This window comes from Otolemur garnettii, unplaced genomic scaffold (assembly GCF_000181295.1).
Source record: "Otolemur garnettii isolate 467f Iridium unplaced genomic scaffold, OtoGar3 scaffold00102, whole genome shotgun sequence".
Taxonomy (NCBI): domain Eukaryota; kingdom Metazoa; phylum Chordata; class Mammalia; order Primates; family Galagidae; genus Otolemur; species Otolemur garnettii.
The window spans coordinates 5,987,915-6,011,226 of NW_003852497.1; the positions used below are offsets into that span (position 1 = coordinate 5,987,915).

At 40.6% G+C, this 23,312-nt stretch overlaps 1 protein-coding gene across 2 annotated transcripts in view; it reads right to left on the reverse strand.

Annotated features, from left to right (window-relative positions):
• Positions 1-23,312, reverse strand: part of NRG1 (neuregulin 1) — a 119,356-nt gene that overhangs the window by 2,211 nt on the left and 93,833 nt on the right. The window contains exons 3-8 of one of the 2 annotated variants that reach the window (XM_012809261.2): positions 18,393-18,451; positions 11,608-11,631; positions 6,737-6,839; positions 4,603-4,729; positions 1,848-1,978; positions 594-800 (exon numbers count right to left, since the gene is read on the reverse strand). In XM_012809261.2, coding sequence (XP_012664715.2) covers positions 594-800; positions 1,848-1,978; positions 4,603-4,729; positions 6,737-6,839; positions 11,608-11,631; positions 18,393-18,451 — 651 coding nt within the window. Of the gene's footprint in view, positions 1-593; positions 801-1,847; positions 1,979-4,602; positions 4,730-6,736; positions 6,840-11,607; positions 11,632-18,392; positions 18,452-19,075; positions 19,144-23,312 lie in introns of both variants that reach the window. The other variant, XM_012809260.1, reaches the window with a different exon arrangement.

Below are 23,312 nucleotides of genomic sequence, written 5' to 3' on the forward strand. Positions count from 1 at the left end.
GCAGTGGCTGCAGTGACACAGCCCTGGATCTGAGTTAAAGGGACACTGTCAGGTGGAACCCGAGCAGTGGCTGCAGGGACACAGCCCTGGATCTGAGTTAACTGAAGCTGGAAGGTAAGACAGAGTCAGCACACGGGACACACAGCTCCCGACCACCGTATCAGAGTTTGGGTAACGAGTGAGCTGGGATCATAGCGGGGTCCTTATCAGACATCAAGGCCCTGGAATTATAGTGGGGTCCTTATCAGACATCAAGGCCGTCTCTCTAATGTTACGACTGAGGACAGTGAGCCCCTGAGTGGGTCTGAGCCTGCAGCCAGAACCAGAAACTCCATTGGCTGCTCCTTCCACATCAAATGGTTCCAGCTCTGTGTGAGTTTGTCGCCGGCCAGCCCCTGGGACCGGTGGCATGAGGCTCTCCGAAGAAATGAGTTCAGTCAAACAGAAAAGTGATTTCATCAGCTAGGGGCACTCCTAGGACGGTAAGGGCCGCCCCGATTCTGATTAGAGCAGGTTCCTGAGGTGAGGCTGCAGGTGCTGGGCGCTCTGACTGAGGCTCGCTCCTCTGCAGCAGCCTCGCCCCGCAGTTTTACCTTTCGCTATGAGGAGAGTCTCGGTAGGAGTCGGGGGTTTCTCTGGCATGCCTGAGGAAGCTGTTACATTCACGGGGACCTCCCATGCCATTAAGACGTCCTCTTGGGCCCCCCGCCGGGCTGCTGTGCCGACTGTTTTCTGCCGATGACATCACGATCACCGAGTGGCTTTCCGACAGGATGCTCTCTGTGTGCCCATTGCTCCAGCTATGGAAGAAACGTGAGAGGCAGTGATGTATTAAATAAAACAACCTGGATGGAAATGGAGACCATTCTTCTAAGTGGAACATCACAGGAATGCAGAAACAAACACAGGCACTGAGTGCCAGGTGGGATCAGCCAACACCTACGTGCACGTAGGAAGTCAGTCTCAACGAAAACCAAGCTTGGAAAGGGGGGAAGGAGGGAAGAGTAAATGCACACCTATCAGGAACAGTGCACACCGGGAAGGGGGTATACAACTAAGTATGCGAACAAAACACAGGTACCTCCTAATATCCCGAAATTAAAAAAAAAAGTTATATGTAAAAATATAAATAACAAGAAGCAATTCTGACAAATATTTCAAAGGATTGCGGCATCCATAGCTCCCTCCAACACGACCTGTCTCAGAATAGAATAGTTACAAAGATATTTGCTATAGAAAAAGTGTTTTGGTTCAGATTGGCTTTGTAAGGAGACAGTTTATCCATTTGTTTACTCAATAGATAGATATTTATCAAACGCCACTCTGTCCTAACTAGTCTTGCAGTCTCTCTGATCTAGAGTGGCTCAGGTTAAAGAAACACTTTGTAGTGAGAGGTAAATTAATCAGAAGTCTCATGTTCATCTTGGTAGAGTCCACTCAGATCACTGGGACACTTGGAACATTTGAACTGGTTCAGCCATTTAACCAATTCTTAGGGGCACTTCCCAGGGCTATCCAAATATTGCAAGAAGTCAGCTTCTAAGTATTCTGAAGAAAAAGAACCAAAAGACAGACTTTCCCCAGTGTAGCAAGATAATCTCAGAGAGGGGAACACTGATCTGATGGGGGTATCATTCTGTCTTCTTCGGTAAAAGGAAAATTGAGGCTTAAATTTATACGGCATGTAAGGGCAGAACCAGTCAAGGTTGAAAGTGTCAATTTCAAAAACGACACATTTCAGAGTCACATTCAGTCTTTCCAGTTCCTTTCTCAAGAGGCAATAACAAAAGGCAACGTGCAAAACTTCATTCTTAGAGAAATGGCGGGAAGGATCTTCATTCCCATACCTGTGACTAGGAGTCTGGGTGACAGTCGTGGAGTGATGGGCTGTCGACGTGTAATGGCTGGTGGAGAATGACGTCTCAGCTTCTCTCTCAACAATTTGCTCACTAGAGATGACGTTTTTAGAGACGTATTGCTAGATAAACGAAGAGATAGAACTTGAAGATTCAAGTAGATCAAAATATTAATGTTGTTATACACAAATAAATCTATTCTTACATATATACATGCTTTGTAATGAATTCCATTTCTCCAGTAACTGGATGGTCCTGGGTGCCCTGGCTTTTAGAGTGGATGGATAGAGCTACTAAAATACTCTCCAGATGTACGTGCAAGGTAGGTCCTACCATCCCAAATATATTTTATTAGCAAAGACCTATTTCTTCCATTTCATTTCCAATTGATAACATGACGAGAATTCAATACAAATACATGTTCAGCATTCATTTCTGTTAAGAATATAACAAAATATAGCTATACCAGAATATAGCTATTGCAAGTTGAAGAAGACTAACAAATGTTTGAATGGAACAAAAGCACAGAGGTGGTCTGTCTTATTTCAAATTTTAAGTCATTAGAACTTTTTTTAAAAACTTCTATATTTTGAATCTTTCTTTCTCAATTTCCTAGTACCCATTTGCCCTATTGATATCACTGAAACTTGTTATCAGTAGCTGTTTAGAAAGTTGAGGGTTATAGTAGAGGTCAAGGTCAAATATCATGAAAAATCCCATGAAACAAATCATATCTTATACAATGCATATATAAAGGGCCTTATACCCGCATTTAGTGCAGGTAGATTCTTTATTTACATCAGCAAATTGTAGAAGCTATTACTGCTTTCTATTACTGAAAGAGGCCTATTTTGATGTTGTGTTGTGTTGTATTTTATTTTATTTTATTTTATTTTATTTTTTTGAGACAGAGCCTCAAGCTGTCCCCCTGGGTAGAGTGCCATAGCATCACAGCTCACAGCAACCTCCAACTCCTGGGCTTAAGCAAGTCTCCTGCCTTAGCCTCCCAAGTACCTGGGACCATAGGCACCCGCCACAATGCCTGGCTATTTTTTGGTTGCAGCCATCATTTTTATTTGGTGGGCCGGAGCTGGATTCAAACCTGCCACCTTAGGTGTATGTGGCTGGCACCTTAGTCACTTGAGCCACAGGTGCCAAGCCTGATGTTGTGTTTTAAATGCTGTTAATATCAATGCCAAACTGAGTTAAATAATGGGAAGGAATACTCTTTACTGAAGGGTACTTTATAGTCTGATGGTCTGTGGCCTCTAATGAGCCTGATATATTCACGGAAACCCCCAAATATACAACTTGTCATTCTCTTGATAGAAAGGCCATTCCACCTGGGTCTTCTTGGGAAGTACAACTAGCTGGATTTAATGAAAAGATACATAGTGATCTACATCTATACTGGGCATCAAGTCACTCTTTCTCTTGGGAGGCAGCGTGAGCTCAGGAAATCTAATGAAAATAAGGTTTAACAATCATCAAACATTCAGTAAATGCCACCTGGCTGTTTTACGCAGATTATCTTATGTAACGCCCTTCCAACGAGTCTTGGAAGTATTGTTTTTATGCTTGTTTTCATAATGAAGAAATAAGGTTGAGGAAGATCAAAACCGAACGTCACACAACTTGAACCACAGGGTAATCCAGGCAGCCACTCTGCCTTGTATACATTACGTAACGTATTATAACACAGAGACAGGTCACAGTTCTATTTGCTGTGCCTGTATTTATCAGCTGCACAGTCGGAGGACACTGTTGAAGGAAGAAAGCAACCAAGATGGTACCCGGTAGCTCCAACAGTCTCCTGAAGGTCTGTGCTATAAGACCTGCTGGTGGTTTAGTGACTGCCACCTCTGGGCTTGAATCTACTCAAAATATACTTCCTTTTTTATAGGCTAGAAAATGGTACTGCAATATAATCTTTGAGCTTTGTTTATTTGACAAAAGCCATACAGCAGAGGAAAATGAAGAAAACTAGGATTATGCTAGAATCAAAAAAGCAGGACTCTAAAAGCCAGAGGAGCTCAGTCCTGCTCTGGCTCTGATCTATTAAAAGTAAAGGGAGAGAGAGAAGTTTGGAAGATACCTTAAAACGCTCCAGAATCTAATATTCTTTGATCTAGCTATATTTAAAAACTGAGGGCTTGGTAAAGTGTAAGTATAGTATCTGAACGATTACAGATATAGCTCATCTGGAGGCCGTGCAGACATGCTCAAGAGCCAGGCAATGTTCTTCCGGTTTTGCTACTGAGAAGCATACTTGATAAGCCACCGGACCTTTTCATAACCTTATTTCTTCCTTTGGAGATCAGAAACTGTGAATCAGCAGGTGCTGTGCGTGCCCCTAATAAAAATAACTGCAGAGCCCTCTGCTTGGTTATCCATACTAACCAATCAGAGACCAGAGTAGCCTTTGTTTCCAAATGATTTTTAAAAAGCATTTCTTTTTGATTCCTGTACTCTTAATTTCATCATGAATACCGAAGGCCACAAACTCAACATGATGATTCCAACCCCACTGACCAACACTTTCTAAGAGGAAATGGGCTTGTTTTACAGTCACCAAATCCACTTTCAAAAATGTCCCCCTTATTTTCTCCTGGCAAAAACTTGGATTCCTGGAAGCCATGGTGATTAATGGCAGCAGCTAAAAGCCTAAGAGCTTTAGAAAATAAACTTCAAGGAGCCCAAACCAGGAGAGTTGCCCCGTTTTCTCCACCGGCCAGAATCAACATACATTCACCAGCTGAACGTTCTCGGGAGGGGGGTTGGGGTGGTGGGGCCCGTTGGCTATGTTCACCATGTTGTTCCGCTCGGACCGAAGACTCTGCCGAAGCCGGTCGTGAAGCTTTTTCCGTTGTTTCCTGGATATAAAAAGGGAATGCTTATTTTTTCTGTTGTTTACATTTCTGGGTACAGCCAAACCTCTAGGCTAGTGACACCTATGGGCACCTCAAGGCTGCCGGGTGATAAGGAAGGAAGAATGGGGTGTGTTCATTCCACCTCAGAATAAGTGAGATCACACCTCCACAGAAAATAGATTAAAAGGCTGAATGGGATCCTAACAGAAATTTAATTGTTTGGCTCAGACAAGAAAGAAAAAAGGATGAGAAAATGAGTAAGTTGATATTTGGCTAAAATCTCAACTTGCCTAGTCAATCTACCATGGCCTAAGTCTTAAAGATTTGTTTTAGAGGAGAATTTGTTTTATAGAACTGAGAAAGCTGATTCCCTTTATAGTTGTTCTCATGGGTTTCAAGAAAATGAACTGAGATTTGAATCTATATATTATACACAGTTGGTGTGTGTGCATATATCACATCTACTTGAGTGAGAATATAGACATATTTTGCCAGGAGATTATGTCACAACGGTAACTTGATCCTACTCTTGTAATGGTTTTTTCTTCTTCTTCTTTTTTTTTTTTAAGACAGAGTTTCACTATGTCATCCTCTGTAGAGTGCTTTGGCATCACAGCTCACAGCAACCTCAAACTCTTAGACTTAAGCGATTCTCTTGCCTCAGCCTCCAAAGTAGCTGGGACTATGGGCACCATGACAATGCCTGGCTATTTTTTTGTTGTGCTTGTCATTGTTGTTTAGCTGGCCCGGACCCGGTTTGAACCTGCCAACCTCAGCGTATGTGGCTGGCCCTGTAACCATTGTGCTATGGGTGCAAAAACCTGTAATGGTTTTTATATCATTAGGTAATGAATATCGAAGGACTCATGGGTTGATTCCATGAAGGCTATCTCTACCACTTACTCAATTCTGACAACACACTAAATCATGGCAGACCAAGAGAACACAACTGGGGCCCTTGATTTTGTGGTCTAAAAGTGTATTATTTTTCATCCTCAGTGCAACATTCAGATTCCAATAACATTCCCAAGAATGTTTTGGCAATACAACTTTATGAAGTAAAAATTTTTAAAAACCCTATTAATTTAGCTTTATTTCAGACATGAAGTGGAAGTGATATGTTCAAGAGGAAAGTGAAAGGTCTTCACGTCCCACAGTAATTGGACCTGTTAATGTGGACCAAGCTTAGGGGCCAAACACAGTGGACACAAACTTAGTGTAATGTTTTCCCTTTTATTCTTTCAAAGCAAGTTTTGTTCAATTTTTCTTCCCCTGAGATTCCTTTTGTACAGCTCACATTTTGAGAGCATTTATACTACGAACCTAATTAGATAGTAACAGAATTGAAAAATAATCACTATAAAAAGTACTGTAAGAAAGGGAAGCAAGTATCCGATGTACTCAAGGCTAATATGAAACCAGTAAATGAACAAATGCACGCTCACACAACAGAGAAACACGATTAAACTCAAGTGGGGGGGAGGGAGATTGGTGTATCAAAAAATCAAATCAAATCAAAAGTTGGTGAACAAAAGAATAAAGAATGGAATCAAATTTATGTGCGGATGTCAAAAAAAAATCACTATAACTTTCATAAAACTGCATTTCAAACATCACAAAGTGTGTCCTTTCTCTTCGAAGTTTTAGTGTGAATTGGACTCATCCTCAGCAGTGATGTCACACGGACCTTCGGCACCTGCGCTCGCCTCTTAGTACACGGTGCTCACGTGCACACACGCGGGCACTTGTGGGCTTTGTCTAAGGCTGCCTCACTGGCCTTTCTCCACTCATGGGGCTGTGGTCACTTACCAGAAATCTAAGCCCTCTCACACACATAGGCAAAGCTTTCTAATGTGTCTGATTAGGAGAGGTCCTCAAAAAACATTATGCAGGGGGAAAATTCTCTCCCACCTCCCCTAAGTCCCTGATCCTCCCCATCCAAGATTCTACAAAGCCATGACGACTGTCTCTGCACTAAGAAGAGAGAAGGCGGGCGGAAGGAAGGTTTACTTGGTTTTGCAGTAGGCCACCACACACATGATGCCGACCACGAGGAGGGCGATACAGATGCCAGTTATGGTCAGCACTCTCTTCTGGTAGAGCTCCTCCGCTTCTGGAAAGGGAGGGAAAGCAGGTGTCAGCACAGGTCACTTCCTCGCCAGGGCTTACTACAACTGAACAGTCAGCATGCTGCATGACACTGTCCATGTTCACGAGAAAAATTAACACAGGACGATCCTTTACGTTTACAGACAGAGCTAAGATACAACATGCTCTACACTACGCTTTGAACGTAAATAACAGAGCCAGCTGGGGCCATTTACAATAAAGATACTACACTCTAATGAATCTAATTATAAGCTACAGATACAGGTATATAAGTGATATTAAATTGGGAGATTATGAACATTAATTACAAAATAACTATTTGGTTAAAATTCTATAGTTTTTATCTCTATAGTTTTATACTTTAAAGAGTATCTTTCAAAAAAATTAAAAATCTCTTGTAAAGACAACAGGAATCAACGTCAATAAATGGAGCTGGAATTGGCGTCACTGGGAACCCCCCTTTCCTCTCTCCTCCCTTCTCTGTCCACTGCCCCCCATCTCCTTGTGTTTCCCAGTGATCTTATATCATCACTTTATATCCAGTGGTCTTTACAAAGAGTCATTTCTAACTTAAAAATATATTACATTCAAAGACATTTGCAAACGTGAACTTGGCTTGTAGTTCACAAATAATTTGAGTCATGCTTTCTATGATTTAACCATAAAATATGAACATAAAAAGAAAAATAATACAAAGTGGCAGGGCACTGTATCAAAGAAAATCCAGAATGATGGGTGGGGTAGTGGTGGGCCCAAATGAAGACTGGTCCCCTGGAAGACAATTCTAATGACTTCACCCATTGTCCTTAGAGAACACATTTATTTGTATAAAGAAGTCACTAGCACAAAAGGTATGTGTGATTTGGAAGGGACTGCACATTCTGCTTCAGCCAACTTGGCAAATTCACCAGGGTAGGTCATGCTAAGGAAATGTGACTCTTAGAACTTTGAACTAAAGGACCAGCTGGACCCCAAATGCAATCATTCTCTAATTCATGGAAGTTCTTCTCTTTGCAAATTAGTTTCTCTAGGTTACAACTTGATTTTATTAAGGCAGGTCCTCAAAAGATTTGCTGATTTAATGGAGACCCTGAGCTTTTGACCAGTCTAATGGCGTTTACTGGAAGATCTTCACAAGTTCACCAGAGAGTGAACTGAACCAGCACGTAATAAATAATGCAAACTGTTGACTCTGCATTATGATTAACGAGCTTAATAAGCTGGTGAAGAACTGGGAAATATTGTACGAATGGAGCTCTCTTATCTGGACCTTGACGTGTGACCCTCAAAGAATATTTCTCTTTTCCATCTGCAATCTCAGCAACTTCACCTTCTTCTGGCTTTTGAGAGAGGGCAAGGTGCAGGCCTTTTTTTGAAATGAAAAAGCCAATTTTGATTTCTGTGATACAGTGGACCTTATCACGAAACAAAACATTTCCTACAAGCCAAGCCCACAATCATCCAACTCCAGTTAACGGGTCAAGAACATGGTCAAATCAAATTAATATAGCACTGATTATTAACAGGAGAAGGAGGAGAACAGAAGTCAGTGGGTATAAGATGGAGAATGCTGCAGAGATTACACAAAAACAAATCAGAAGGGGTGGAGGCAGAGAGGGAAAACAAACTGGGGGGACGGACGGACCAACAGAATGACAGAGAAAGCAAGGAATTCGAGTACACGGGAAATCAAGGTTAAAGGTTAAGGAGCCATCTGAAGTCCCTGGCACAGCATGCCCGATACTAAGGGAGGAAAAATAAAGAAAGAAAAGAAAACCAGAGGGAGGGGATGCTCAGATGGGAAGAGAAGGTGGGTGCAAAACTGGAAGGGTCATTCCATACAGCATAACTCCTGCCCTAGGCTAGCAGTCATCTGGAAGCCGCAATTAGGAAGCAAAGCGGCCGGTGCGTTGAGTGCCAGACAATGTATCAGCACACACAGAGCTGGTGGCGTGGATTTTATTTTTTTTGGTGCAGCAAAAGTCAAATGTGAGCATGGCGTGTGAGCACTTATGTGTTAATCGCTGTGTCTGTTGTTTTTCTCCCCACCCAGTCCCAGCCACAGAACAGGGGATTTGCTAGGAGGTGTTATCTGTTAGCTGATGCCCCTGGAGCCTCCCTTCTTGACCTTCTGATCGGGTTTTCATTTTAGTGTATCCAAATGATAGGATATCTAATCAACCAGACCAATTGAGTATATCTAAATATCTACACTTCTTATTTAGTGTAAGAAGAGCTAGCATCCCACTGGTCCCCCTCTCTGGGACTCAGGACACAGAGCAGAGTTCCTTGGGCTGTGAGCTGGGATGAGCTGGGGAGGAAACAGGAGTGTAGAGATTGTCCCCAAGAAAAGGAAGGCCTGCCTGACGCTGCCCTCTGTCCTCCGCTCTGTTTTCCTCTTTAAAATGGTAAGGCGATGATTACACTTTTTCATTGACATCTTATTGTCCTATCTCTACAAAAAGCTGGGAAACTCTTCTGCCAACTTCAAAAATGGGGGCACAGACAAGGGCTAAAGAGGAAAAAAAAAGGCGTCACGTGCATTCTCAGGGGTTCTTTGGACACGTCTCCTTTTGGCTGTTGTTAATTACGAAAGAATAGGTCGAGTGGGGTTTGCAAACAAACGGTGCGTGATGACTGGCCCATTCTTCCCACGTTATGTGGGGAGACACACGTTTTCCAGCAAAATGATTATTTTATGGAAATAAAAAGGCAGCTCGAGAAAGGGCAAAGGGTAATGTAAAAATGAGCCAATTTAAGCCAAGGCCCATAGAATACAGATGTGAGATTAAAATTCTATATTCTCATCAGCATTTACTAAATGCACTACAACTCTGGTCCAAATTTCTGTTTGACTTTTTCATGGTTTTGGTCGATCAGGTGACCCAACACTATGAATGCATTCAAGGAAAAATACTCAGTGACCAATAATGGCAACAATGGATTCTTTTTTCTCTTATTATTTTTTCGCATGTATCAGGTCAACTGGGCAAGAGCAAATTAGAGGCAGATAGAGTAGCGAACAAAGAGTCAGACCATCCAACTGGTAAGTTTATCTCAATAGGCAGAAATGTTTCTGAGTCTTTAGGGTTTGGCTGGACTACAGTGCGTCCGGATCAGGCACGTTTTTCAGTCTGATCAGGCCTGGCCAGGAGACAAGAGCCCTGGCTTATCTTTCACAGTTTCAAGTGACCTGTAGGGTCTGATTTTCTTTAACGATGCAAGGTGGAGGTTTAGTACACGGGCTGGCCCAGAACTGTGGACCTCTGGGAAGTGGGCAGATCCCGGCACTGTGTCTTTACCAAGCTGTGAAATCTCTTATTCAGGGAGATGTTCTGTGTCTGCACTCTCCTGTCTTTCATTGCTTGGGAATCAAAAACAGTCAATTCCATCGTTAGACCATAAAGTGATAAAACGAGAAATAGACTGTTATGGCTAAAGGGAATTTATCCATATGGTGGATTCTTTCCCTCACTGCAGGGAAGGCCAAGAAGCCTTGTTAGAAGTGGGGCAATTTTTGTTTCGAGGGAAGAAACCCCAAAAGATAACTCCACTCACCCAGACTCCAGTGATACTGGAGTTTTCTCTCGTGTTCCTTACTCTTGGGAGAACTTCTCCAGTGCACAAAGGCCCATTCATATAAATGTGGAGGTTTGCTCATCAAATTAATTGTTTTTCTCCTAGAATTTTTAGGGGGGGGGGGATGGGCAATTAATTGTGCTTTTATCCTCATGGTTGCTGGAGCTTGCAACTGCCTCATTTTCCACAAATTATGGAGACTACATTCAGTGCAGACTGTGATGTTATCCTCCAAAGAAAGAAGTGTCTGCAGGATGACCCCTCCGCATGATGTCACCCAAACCAGCTGGATGGGGATCAGATATGCTGGTAATCAGGACACTGCATTGTTGACCCAAGGCCATGTCCATCCCACGGCTGCACACAGCGTTTAGAAAGACTGGCTGGTTTGGCCCGGGCGGTCCTGGGAGGGTGGCACTGCTTCCCTCTCCTCCCGAGACTGGCTTTTTCTCCCAAATATTTAGGATGAAGGCCTTTGGAGGCAGGATGCCTAAATTTCTTATGCTCATAGGGGATTTTTCTCTTTATGTTTGCTGGGTGAAATTTTCTATTTGATTACTTGTCTGGATAATCTTAGTGACTCAAATTTAATTCCATTACCCCTGGAATTTCCACCTACAATAGCACAGGGCTTCTTTCTTTCTATTGTTTCCTTGCTCATAAGATAACGAAGTTGACCAGCGATGCTTGAATATCTCCAGAAAATCTGGGTAGTGAGATTGCATGTCTATTAAGTCCTCTATATTTTAGGTGAATTTTACATTGTGTGTTCAACTTCCATCTGTCTTAGAGGTGGTGTGTTTTTTAAGTAAGTACATTTAAACTTCTTTTGCTCTCAGGTTTGATATCTCTCATCGCCTTACGCCCCACTTATCCCAGCGTTTATAAACTGGCAGAGCCAGATCCAATCAGGGGATTAAACAAGGAGGCATGTGTGTGAATCTGTAGCGGGTGAGGTGATTTGAAACTCTAAGTGAAAGGAGCTTGGGAATTTAAGAGCTGCTGCGTTCAGTACCATCTCAGTAAACTAATCATACATTGAAAGCAGAGAAATCATTGTTATAGCTGTATGATCCCTTCTAAAGACAAAGGAATTAGTTAGGAACTGAAAGGTAAGAGCAGGAAAGGGAGAAAGATTTCAGCTCAGAGGCTCTAAATTCTGCAGGCTAAAAGGAACGATGATTGGTCCATACCCATAAATTCAATCCCAAGATGCTCTGCCAATGCAGAAAGTTGACAAAAAAAGAGAAAGGGAAAAAGTTTCAGAAAAGAGCAATACACTGCACTCCAAAACACATTAAACATGACAACTACGGCTCTCTGCGTGCACACTGACCAGGGGAGCAGGGCGGGTAAGGAAGCAGTGCTCAGGTACGCCCCCTGGAGCCCACACGGGGAACTCCTCTTGGTAAGGGGTGTGCAAATACTGCACACTGTGTCTCGATTAACCCTTAAAAGACCTTACTGAGGGAGAAGTGAAGCAGTTTACAGAGCCTTGCCCTACTTCCTTGTTGGGGAATGAAAAAATTATTTTTCTAATCAGAAAAAAAAAAATCATTTGAAATTATTTCATTACTTTTTTTTTTTAAAAAAAGGCAGAAACAAAGTTCCAAGGAGATAATTTTTTCTTTCTTTTTTTTTTTTTCTTTTTTCCTTTATCCAAAGCCGTACAGGGGCAGAGCCAGGAGCAGAAGCCAAGAGGGTGTTACTTGGTCTGAAAACGCCATCATGCTGAATTTACATTTTCCCGTTAGTGGGTAGTGACGCTTTCGGGTTCCTTTTCCTTTGGTGATGTGTTTTGTAGCTGCGTTTCATTTTCTCCTCTGAATCTCCCACTTTCTTCATCATTTACGAGTTTCATTCACAGAAAGAAACGAACGCTTCTGCCCAAAAACACCCAGATGAAGATTTGGGACAGTGGAGACTCTTTTGAGTTGTTATTATTATTTTTTTTTAACATATAATTTCTGTGTAGCATAGGACAATTCTATGCCTTACTTTAGCAAACAGAAAAAAAAAATTAAGCAAGGGAGAGACAGTTCCTGAGGTTTTTAGTTAATTTCGACTTATTCCTCCTTCAGCTAACAAAGAACCAATGAGATCATCTCTCCATAGCACTGAGCTCCGACTGGCATGGGCGTTAAGAAAATCTGCAGGGCTGCCCAGGGTAGGGGACTCAAAGGCGTGACCATCAGCCAGCAGCCCTGGCAGCTCCGGTCCCACAGATCCCAGGATTGCAAGACTAGCAGAATCTGCACAGGTCCGAATGAAGAAGTGAGGAAAACGAGGCAAAGAAAAATAAATCTTTTCATTCTCAAAATAAAAATGGACAATCAAATTTCACCCTGCAGAAGCCCTTAGGACTTGCCTTCATTGTATGTGTGGGGGGTGGAGGCAGGCGGGAAGGGGAAATAGAATATACACGGAGTCCTCTATAATCCCCCTTGATCGCAGATTTGACAGACACTAGGGCAATCTGATAATATTGCAAAGCATCTCTTAAGCTTGAAAAAAGGCAGTGAAGAGGGTGTTTCTCTTAGAAAATCATCATTTGGGGCATGGAGAAAGTGCCTCATATAGAGAGGGGGAAAGCAGGTGGTAAGTGTGCTGGGATCATCTTGGTTTGAGGTCCTGCCTCTGCCGCTGACCTGTTTAGTGACTTTGGGACAAGTTAATTTGTCATGAACAAAATGCTTATGGTACAAACCCACACCTCTCTGGGTGTTTCTGGGGAAGAAAGAAGACTTCAAATATGCCAGCTAACAGCAGAGGGGTAAGAGACACCCTCTTACCCCTCTGGAGGGCTTATCTGGAGATGAGCCTTGGCCCCTTCCTGCGTTTACGTTTACTTTTGACTAATCACGTGGCCAGGAAGACAGCCCTTAGGATGCTTTAACACTTACTGTGGCCCTTTAAGGAAAGGAAGTTTCCTAAATTAAAACAGAAAAGTACGTATCGAATAGTACACTGACCAGCAAGGGTAACGGGAGGCACTATATATACAGCAGAGAGGTGCCTTTGCCTTGGGTCCAGTGGACTCAGGCAAATAAGCTAAAATTTTCTTAAATTAAAAGTGAGGGGCTTAGGGTTAATTTGGTTGCACTAAGTTCACAGCAGAATAATTTATTCACACCCAAGCAAATTTCTCTTGCTGTCGTGCAATGCTCAATTTGTCCAATTGACATATTTTTTCCCCCATTTGTTTTCTTCTTATACATTTTGGAACATCAGAGTGCAAAGATTTCATTTCCCAAGGAAGTTGGTAATAAATTTCCTTACTCATTTCCATGATGTGACCCAGTTTTTCTTCCTAGAACCCCCCTCCTTCTTTGCCTTTTCCTCCTACCAGTCAGTAATGATTTAAGGGTTAAAATCAAGCGATATCTACAAAGCTCTTTCCAGAGAATCCTTATTCCACGCCTACCTGAACACCGCTAATGATCTACATTAGTTGCGTAGAAAGCTTGGTTAAGTCTTCAATAAAATTAGTAGCATGCCCATGCATACATATTACGGCATTTACAGTTTTAGAGGTAAGTCTGTGAGCCTAACTCTAATTTCATTTCACGGGAAGTCATTCATATCAGGCAGCTCCAATTTCAAATAATTCAATGGGAAATTGGTACTTAAAACTGGAATTTCTTCTGGCCATCGCCCTAACGAGGAACCAGGCAGAGGATGCACGCATCAGTCATTCTAGACCTAGAGCAAACCTCGCTCTAATTTATTTCCACTACTGATCGCTACATGTTTTTCATGGTGAGTCAAAAAAGCAGAATGCACACTTTTCATTTTTTAAAGAGGTTATTCCTTTCTGTCTGTTCTGTTTAATCTAATGTTAGTTTAGGCTCATTACGAATCTCATGCTTCCTATTGAACTTCTGCCTAGCCACTGCATTTGTCAAATTAAATTAATAATTCAAAAACACAAAGGTTACTGTAAACAGTTTAGTTTCCTTTCCTCCATGTGATTTCCTGCTGTGCTCTAAGCAATATAAAAAATTAATTTAAATCTAAAAGTCTTCAGAAACTATGAAGTATTGACTCACTAATCCTTTGCCTTAGAATTTTATAATTGCTTGAAGAAAACTGATTAACCCGCAGGTTAATTTAAATTTTCTATTGCATTAGAGGAAAGAACAATAAGGCAACTTTCTGCTACCAAAATTACACATCCGTGCAATTATGCTTTCTGTTAAATTTGAGGACATTCAGGATTTTACTCTTTTAACCTCTGGGGCCTACTTATGCAAATATTCTTGAAGACTTAGTGCATAAGTCTGGACTTTTTTACACTTCTGAGATTTCTAAAGGAGTTCTGTCAATGCCAATTCGAAATGGGTCAAATTTGGTGTCTGACTTCTAATTTTAGACTTACCTTTATAAAATGTAGATACTTTTTTTTGTATCCATATATACCAATCCGGACTGCCACTGAGCCCTTGGAAATGGAAGGACTTTTCTCCTTACCCCCAAGTTCCATGCACACATGGGCACATTCACCAACACACACATACACACACACACACGCGCGTAGGAAAATGTCACTAATTGTTGATACTCATGACAATTGTCACAGGTGAAGTGTTCCTTTATTCTACTGTTAGCAAGATACACACTTTTGACAACTGAATTTCAACAGGTTTAAAAAACGACTAGAAATCCATGCAAATAATTGATGCAGTGGTAACCTGTGACTTTAGAATACTTTTAAGGATATCTGCTAAGTGCTCATTTTAAGAATGGGCCTAAGCGTTCTAAAATTGGACTCTTTTAACACATTCTGTGATTAGGTCTTATTATATGTTCCTTATACCTGACACGTTTATTCCATGCTGACTCTAATTGTCAATGCTTTTTCTTTTTTCATCTTAAAGGACTGTAAATGCATTGATTATGGCCTACCTGTGTACACGCACACACTCAGACACACACACACATCCCTCATCACAGGCTGGTGAACACAGTCCTTCCAACCAGGAATTCTGTGTCGAGGTAGGTCAGACTTGAAGCTGACTAACCTTGACAGTATTTTCCTAGAAAGCACTATAAATAACGTTTTATTTCAAGGCAAATGGCTGCCTTATAAAATATATATTTACTCCCTTCTTTCATATTTTAAATCAGTTTTTATAAGTCAATCAATGCCCCATAGGACATTTTGACTAGAGCCACTGTATCAAACTCTAATAATGTAAAGTTATGTGTTAGTATTTTTAAAAAGTGTCTATTCTTAAGGAATGTTATTCTTCAGCGGACCATGTTGTTTGGCAACTTTTAAACATTTCTCTTTGAAGCTGGGGACTATGTTCTCCCAGTTCGTATTTAAAATTTATGCTTTCCAGACTTTATAACTACAAAAACAACTAGATTTAAACATGGCCACTGTGCTGGCATCTTTCTAACCTTCCCCCAGCCTGTGTTGCTACTTGAACATAGAGTTCGTAGAGCAGGACAAATTTATCTCCCTGCCCTCTAGGTAGGGGTTTGGAGAGATAAAAAATGAGAATTTAAGACACAGAGGTCAGCAAATTAACTCTGAATACGGCAATTCTGGAGAGCAATTTCTGACTGGAAGCTCCTGCTTTTCCAGACACAGGCTTGTGGACCCACAGTCATTAAATGTATTGTTTAGAAATGTTCCTAGCAATGTTTGTTATATCAGGTTAAATATGAATGCTGCTTTTCTGGATGTCTTCCCAAAGCTTACTAAACATCGAAAGCTTACTAAAGAATGTATTTAAGGAATCACACCCTGAACTTCACAGATACATACTTTTAAGTGGTATCTTCTGAAAGAGGAAACAGTCTACAAGGGAAGATGAAAGCATTTTTTTTCTGGTTACTACTGGTTACTATTGTCAAATCTGTGTAATTATTATGGGATATGGAATCTTTTTTTTTTTTTTAGACACAGAGTCTTACTTTGTCGCCCTTGGTAGAGTGCTGTGGTGTCACAACTCACAGCAACCTCCACCTCTAGGGCTTAGGTGATTCTCTTGCCTCAGCCTCTCTGGTAGTGCTGGGGCCGGGTTTGAACCCGCCACCCTCGGTATATGGGGCTGGTGCTCTACCCACTTAGCCACAGGTGCCCCCCTATATAACTTCATTTTTAATGAGTTTCTCTCTATGGGGCCCAAGCATTGCCTTCAAAGCACAAACTCCATATAACAACACAAAGTGTAGCATAACTTAAGTGTTCAGAATTTTCATTAAAATCTGAAACACGGTTTATTATATTTATAGAGCCTCATGGACTTGTTTCATCTATGTTGTTTAAATACAAACACACATTTCTAAAAAGGCGTGGGTTTCATGTATTAAACAAAATTCTATTTTCTCTTCTATTTTTACTTTCCATCTACCTTTCAAAATTACTTTAAAAATTCAATTATCAATTATAGCTACGGATAGAAAAAAATTCTGTGCACTGAATACATATGATTTAAAGACTTGTAAATAAAGTGAGGATTGTGCTTAGACATTTTGCAATGTCAATTTACTAAATTTTTGCAAAAGAAAATAGCCTGTGACAAAATCTCTGATATGTAAATAAATGATTGGACATGATAGACCTAATCTCCCCCAATGCACTATAAAAAGTCTTCTGAAAATTTCTATGATGATAACATGAGTTATAGAACTTTATTTTTTGCATGTATTAGAGTCAGGGTCAATAGGATTCTTTTAGGGTTTCTATAAATAGCCAGCTTTCATCACTGTTTCTTATGCCATATCAATTTAAACGGCACTAAGCTATGTGACATACTTTTCCAAGTGAGCAACTGACAATCTCAATCAGCGGTTGACAAATCTAGTCCATCGTCTGGTTTTGTAAATAAAGATTTAATGGAGCGCAGCCGTGAGCATCAGTACTGTCCATGGCTGCCTTCCTGGTCCAATGGGCAGGTGGGGTAGTTGTGATGTTGACAGTATCACACCACAAACCTTGAAGTATTTACTGCCCACACCTTTACAGAAAAGACTTGCCAGCATTTCACCTGAATAAATAACTACATGGAATCCATTTTAAATACAATATTTTGAAAGCTGCAGAGTCTAAATCTACACACCCAGTTCACAAGAGGACAAATACTGAGCTTATTTATCCAGGCAATTAATTACGTACAATGTGAACTGGTTTTTAGGAATGGTGACGTTTAAACTTCAGAAACCCACCAGAATTTCTCAGTTCATCTCGGAGTTGAACTGTTATAGTCCTAAAGTAAATAATTTAAAAAAAATAGTGACTCTTTTCTTTTAAAATTTCCTCTGAAACTAACAAAAAGAAAAGCTAACACAAAGACAACGCTAACATAGATGACTGTTTTAATTGTCCTGAATTACTTATTTCCTGGTCAACATAAATAGAAGCTGAGCTATTTCCTTTGCTGTGAAATGTTTCTTTTTCGTTTTTCTATTTAGTGGTTTTTTTTTTTTTTTTAAATACCTAAATGCAAACTGGTTAATGAAGAGAAACGTCTGAACTCCTTTTATGATGTTTATTTGTCATAAACAACACATTCTGAGCTGGAATTAACTTACCATCGTTTCAAGAGCATATTGGTTACAGCTTAGCAACACCCTTCTTGGGGTGCTGTCATGGCATAAAAAAGATGGACTGTGCAGTGGAATGATTTTTATTTTATCAATACAAGTGAGACTTTTCAAGGCCTTTATTCTTATAATTGCACGGCTTGATAGGGACTATTGAGTTCGTATCACAGCATTCAGTATCAATTCCAGAAACATCCGGAGCCTCACACACCTATTAGTATCTCAGAGCCAACTAGTCACAAACAGAGGAAGTGATACATGGCTTTTGTTAAGGTTCTCATGCGACAGGCAGAGGCAGTCAACGTTAGACCTGGTAAACGCATCTAGCGCTAGGTGTGATCTGGGGGCAGACGCGGCACAGCAAGAAGCACCGACTGCGCATGCTCCTATTCAGGCAGAGACAGAAAGGGAGTGGACGTACTGTAGAAGCTGGCCATTACGTAGTTTTGGCAGCGATCACCAGTAAACTCATTTGGGCACCTGAGAGAAGAAACAAAAAACAATGGTAGAAAAAAAAAACAGAGAAAAAGAGAAGAGGTGAATATACGCTAGAAAGAAGCTCCTTCAGTTTCATTTGACTGAACTTGGTGGTTCACACCCTCAGGGCACGGATCCCTCGGTCCTAATCGAGGCTTCCAAACTCTCGGCGCACACCCCCTCCCCGTGCACACCCTTCCAGATGAATGGCTGAGAACTTGGACTGGATGCAGGTCTTAGGTCTGCACGGCAGAAAGTCGCCCAGCATTTTAAGTGACTGCTTCATTTTCAAAGGGAGCCACTTAAAATCTGACCTTTTAGCCATCTCAGTTTTCCCATTTGACAGCTTGGGTCCCAGAGGTTGGAAGGAAATGGTTTTTTTTTTTTTGGTTGGTTTGCCTGCCACGAGTGCCACCATCACCAGCCAGCCTGACTGGTAATTCTCATAGGTTTAGGACACGTGGCGACACAGTCCAATAAGGTCACACTGAACGGTTTATTATGCCTGAGTGGTGAAGCCAGGATAAGAAGCGAGGAATCCGCTGTTCCCGGGCTGTAACCGCACCAAGCAGTAGTGACTGACGCTGCAGTGGGGGAGAAAGCAAGCTTCAGATTATTGTAACATACTTTCTTGGTTTTGGACTTTCATGGGCACATTCTCAGTACATCTTGCTCCAGTGAATCCAGGTTGGCACCTAGAGGGCAAAAATGTGATAAGCAAAAAAAAATGCTAAAGACACTGAACTTTTAGCCTGGCAACTTCCCTCCTATGGGATATGGAGATTCCTAAAAATGACCTGGTACTGAACAACGGTAAAGAAAAGAAAAAAAAAAAAAACATTTAGAAAATCATGGCCCATGAAAACTCTGGATTATAGACTTGTTGCTGTTGCTTGCTTCAGTCTTCAAATAATCAGTGAACTGAAATTTAACTGCAGTGAGGCTGAAATGCTGAATAAGGGTGGCGAGGCCTGGGCAGCGGCCACGTTCCCTTCGACAAGACCAGGTTTGCCACTGATCAATGGTTTTTTACAATGGTAAAACAGTGGTTTTGATAAGAGTTTACGTGTTCCAACCCTGTCTTTTGTGATTAAATGATCTTGCACTTTTCTTTGCATACCCCTGATTTTGTTCTTATTTCTTAGGTATTTTCTAAGGGCATGTTAAATCGTCCAGCAGTGGAAGTCACGGACTAACCAGAAAAACCACATCTCTGCTTTTTTCTTAAAAAAAAAAAGTTACAAATAAACTCTCATTTTTAAATGTTGAAAGGCAGATCGTGGAAGCAGATTTTTATCAGAACAAATTTCACTGACATGAGTTATCCCAAATTAATGGCTAAATTAATATGGTTCTATTCAGAATAGTTGCTCTATAGAAGTCCTTCATAGATGTCATTTTGCAGTTAAGGTAAAGCTATTTTGAAATTGTATAAAATTACATCAAATTTTAGAATGTTGGTGTAGTATCGTTCCTAAGGTTACCCAATGGGCCTGTGTTTAACCGTGGAAGTTATTTACATTAATAATTATTCTTTTTGTTGCTGTTACAATTGGATTAATTTTATCCAATATCATGCTGTAATAAATAGGGCCCCTGAAAGGTTCTAGGAAGAAAATATACTTACAGATAGAAAAACTTTTATTCGAATGCCCAATGCCCATAGTCATAATTAGTGACAGTTCATCTAACAATGACCATTATGCAAAGCACCTAATGTAATTTACCACTGACAGCACAGACCTAGAGATTTTCATAAAACCCTTTCTTCTCCAGAGTAAATGAGAATCAACACTATCTGTTTGACAGCTAAGAGATACGAATAAAACTATTCATTTTTACAAGTATAGGGGTGATGTCCTTTCCCTTCAAGCCAAATTACCAAGTGATTTGCTATACAGAGTTTTCCTATGAAAATGGCCTGCAAGATAAAACCGTTGCAGTTCCAGATTTTTTGCAGCCGAGTACTTATAAAAACTTACAGCACTGATGATATCAGTAAACTTAAACAAATATAGCTCTTTTTAACTTTTCAAAGTACTTTTATATAAATGAATTGATTTTTGTTTAGAAGACTTTTGTTGCGGGGAATAAAGGAAGATCTACCCGGAGAAATGTGTGAAGATGAGCCATAACCTATGAGGTTGGGGTCATTTCTCATCAACTACATGTTTGGATAAGAATTCCTCTGAAGATATATAAGAAAAAAATACACAGAAACTTTTTTCCATATAACTTATTGGACAAAATAATTTCTGAATAAATGAGGTTAGTATTTGTTTCTGAACCAGGACTATAAATTCCTATAAATTCATACAGACATACTCTATAACTAAAGCAGGTAATTCTCAGAATTAAGGACATATTTGATAATGATCATTTTTCATCTTACCTGTTCGCATTCTTGAAAACAATTAAAATTTTCATGTTGGGCACAGTAATGAGCTTGTTTCATACAAAGAACAAAGTGTAAGAGATGTGGATACTCTGTGTGTATGCAGAGGAGACTCACACACACACACACACCTGCAAGTCACCTGAGCCAAGAAATGCCCTTATTTAAAGATCACGAAATTAACAAATAGTTGAGGGATCAAGATGTCCTTAAGAGAAGGAAAAGCATTTATAAGGAAATGATCATTTAGGCATCTTATAACCAGTTGTAGAATCAGAGACCACAGGGCAACTAGGTAAAGGGAGTCAGGAATCTTACCCCATCAATTTTCTAATTATTATGAACTTCTAACATGAAGTTTCCTAGGAAGCTAGCCTTAGAGGATGACGGTTTATCTCCATCATAAGATCACACAGAAAATGTGGTGCATAGTACTAGGGCTATTTGAGGTATGCAAATTGTTGCTTTGGAATTCTCAGCTGTATTTCTTAACCAGAACAATCCTTTTGCTAATTTCTATCTTGACTTGAGAGATAAATGTCCTGCATGTTACTTCCCAGAGTTATAAGGTCTGATGAGCTCCTTAGGCACTGCGGTTAGTAGAAATACAGATTCTCAGGTCGTAGACTAGAGCTACTGGATAAGAATCTTCATTTTAACAGATAGCTAAGAGATGTGCACATATATCAAGTGATTTGCTATAGGGAGTTTTCCTACTTCATGAAAATGGCCTGCAAGATAAAACCGTTGTAGTTCCAGATATTTCAGGGTATAAAGGCCCCTGAGCTGGGCAGATGGAGGCTAAGGCCCTCTCTCCTGGTCCTGTAGATCAGACGTGGACAGGCCATTTGGCTTTCCTGGGACTCATTTTCCTCAGGGCTAAAATGAAGAGATTTAACCAAGCGATTGTCAAAGGTCTCTTTTACCACGAAGGCTCTGGGAATGAACGCTCACCTAACACATGGGCTCACCTTAGAAAACCCTGACATCACTTCTTCTGAATGTATTATCAGTCAGGGACAACAGAACTCAATGTCTTCTAAAAAGCATTTTTGATAAAAACAGATTTTTAAGCCCATCATAGAAATAAAACAAATTGCAAATAGTCAAGCAATTCAAGGGTTCATCTTTACAAACGTTTGATTTGTTGCCAAGATGAAGAAAAACACAGAAACCACCTAGGGAAGCTTCTCTCCCCGCATTGGTTGTGACAGAGGGACACAGATGCAGATGAAAGGCCATCCTATCTAGAAGCTCCAATGAAATTCTACAGAATTACTTCTAGCAGCATAGGGAGACTGGCTTCTGACATATTTCTGTTCCTAGCATTATACCATAAAGATCCTCCTATCCCTTTCCTGGACGAGAAGAATATGGTCAATTTAATCCAATTTTGAACAATATGCTTTGGGGTGAGTCTGAGCAAATTTCAAGGATTTTATTTCTCAGAAGAACCCAAGGACCTGAATAATAACCAAGCACCCACTGCAACTTCAAAATACATATACCTTTTGCTTCACTGATCAGATCAGAAGATGAAAGTCAGTGCTTTAAAATTTTACTATTTGCTCCTTTTTATTTTTGTCGAGATGGGCGTCTTGCTATGTTGCCCAGGCTGAACTTGAACTCCTTGGGCTCAAGTGATCTTTCCGCCTCAGCCTCTCAAATTGCTGGGATTATAGGAATGAGCCTTTGCACCCAGCTAGAACTTGCACTTAACATGACAAGGAACCCTTGTTCAATTTTTGTCTTACTGGGACACAAATCCACAGTTTCATGTGAGCCTAGGCTCAGCTCCCTCCTTCCTCGACCCCCCATGACCCACATCCACGCTCTGGGTGAGGACTCCTGACTTTGGCTCTGGAGTCACACCCTATCCTGACCTCTTTCATTGTACATACTTGTGTTGTGACAGCTGGAATGTGAGGACAGTGACCATATTTAGATAATGTTGTATCCCTAATACCTAGCACAGGGCCTGCCTCATAAAGACCTCTTGCAAAATGTCTGTGAAACTGAACTTGAGATCAGACCACACGTCTGATAAAGAATTGTATCAAAAAAGACTTTCAAACAATCAATTGATTTGTCAGGCCTGTTATTTTTATAGTTTATGACAGATTCTTCTCTGTGGACTCCCCAAATAATTTTTTATAGGAACTCTTCATTATCTTCTTCACAAATTCTCTCTATAAATAAAATACTTTAACACTGTAGTTGCAGTTCAGAAAAGACTATGATTCCTTGGCAATAAGAATCCCTTTAGCTCAAATTTAAATCATGTTACTGAAAAAATAGTTCTCTCAAGATTCAATAAAGCAGTACACTAAGCACAGCCAATAAAATAAAAACTATTGATAAATAATCTTACTACGTTGCCAATATCTTGATGTGCTTACAAGGTAATTAATCTGAGATGCATATATTTTGAGAATCACATTAGTGCTTGTTATACATATGTTATATATA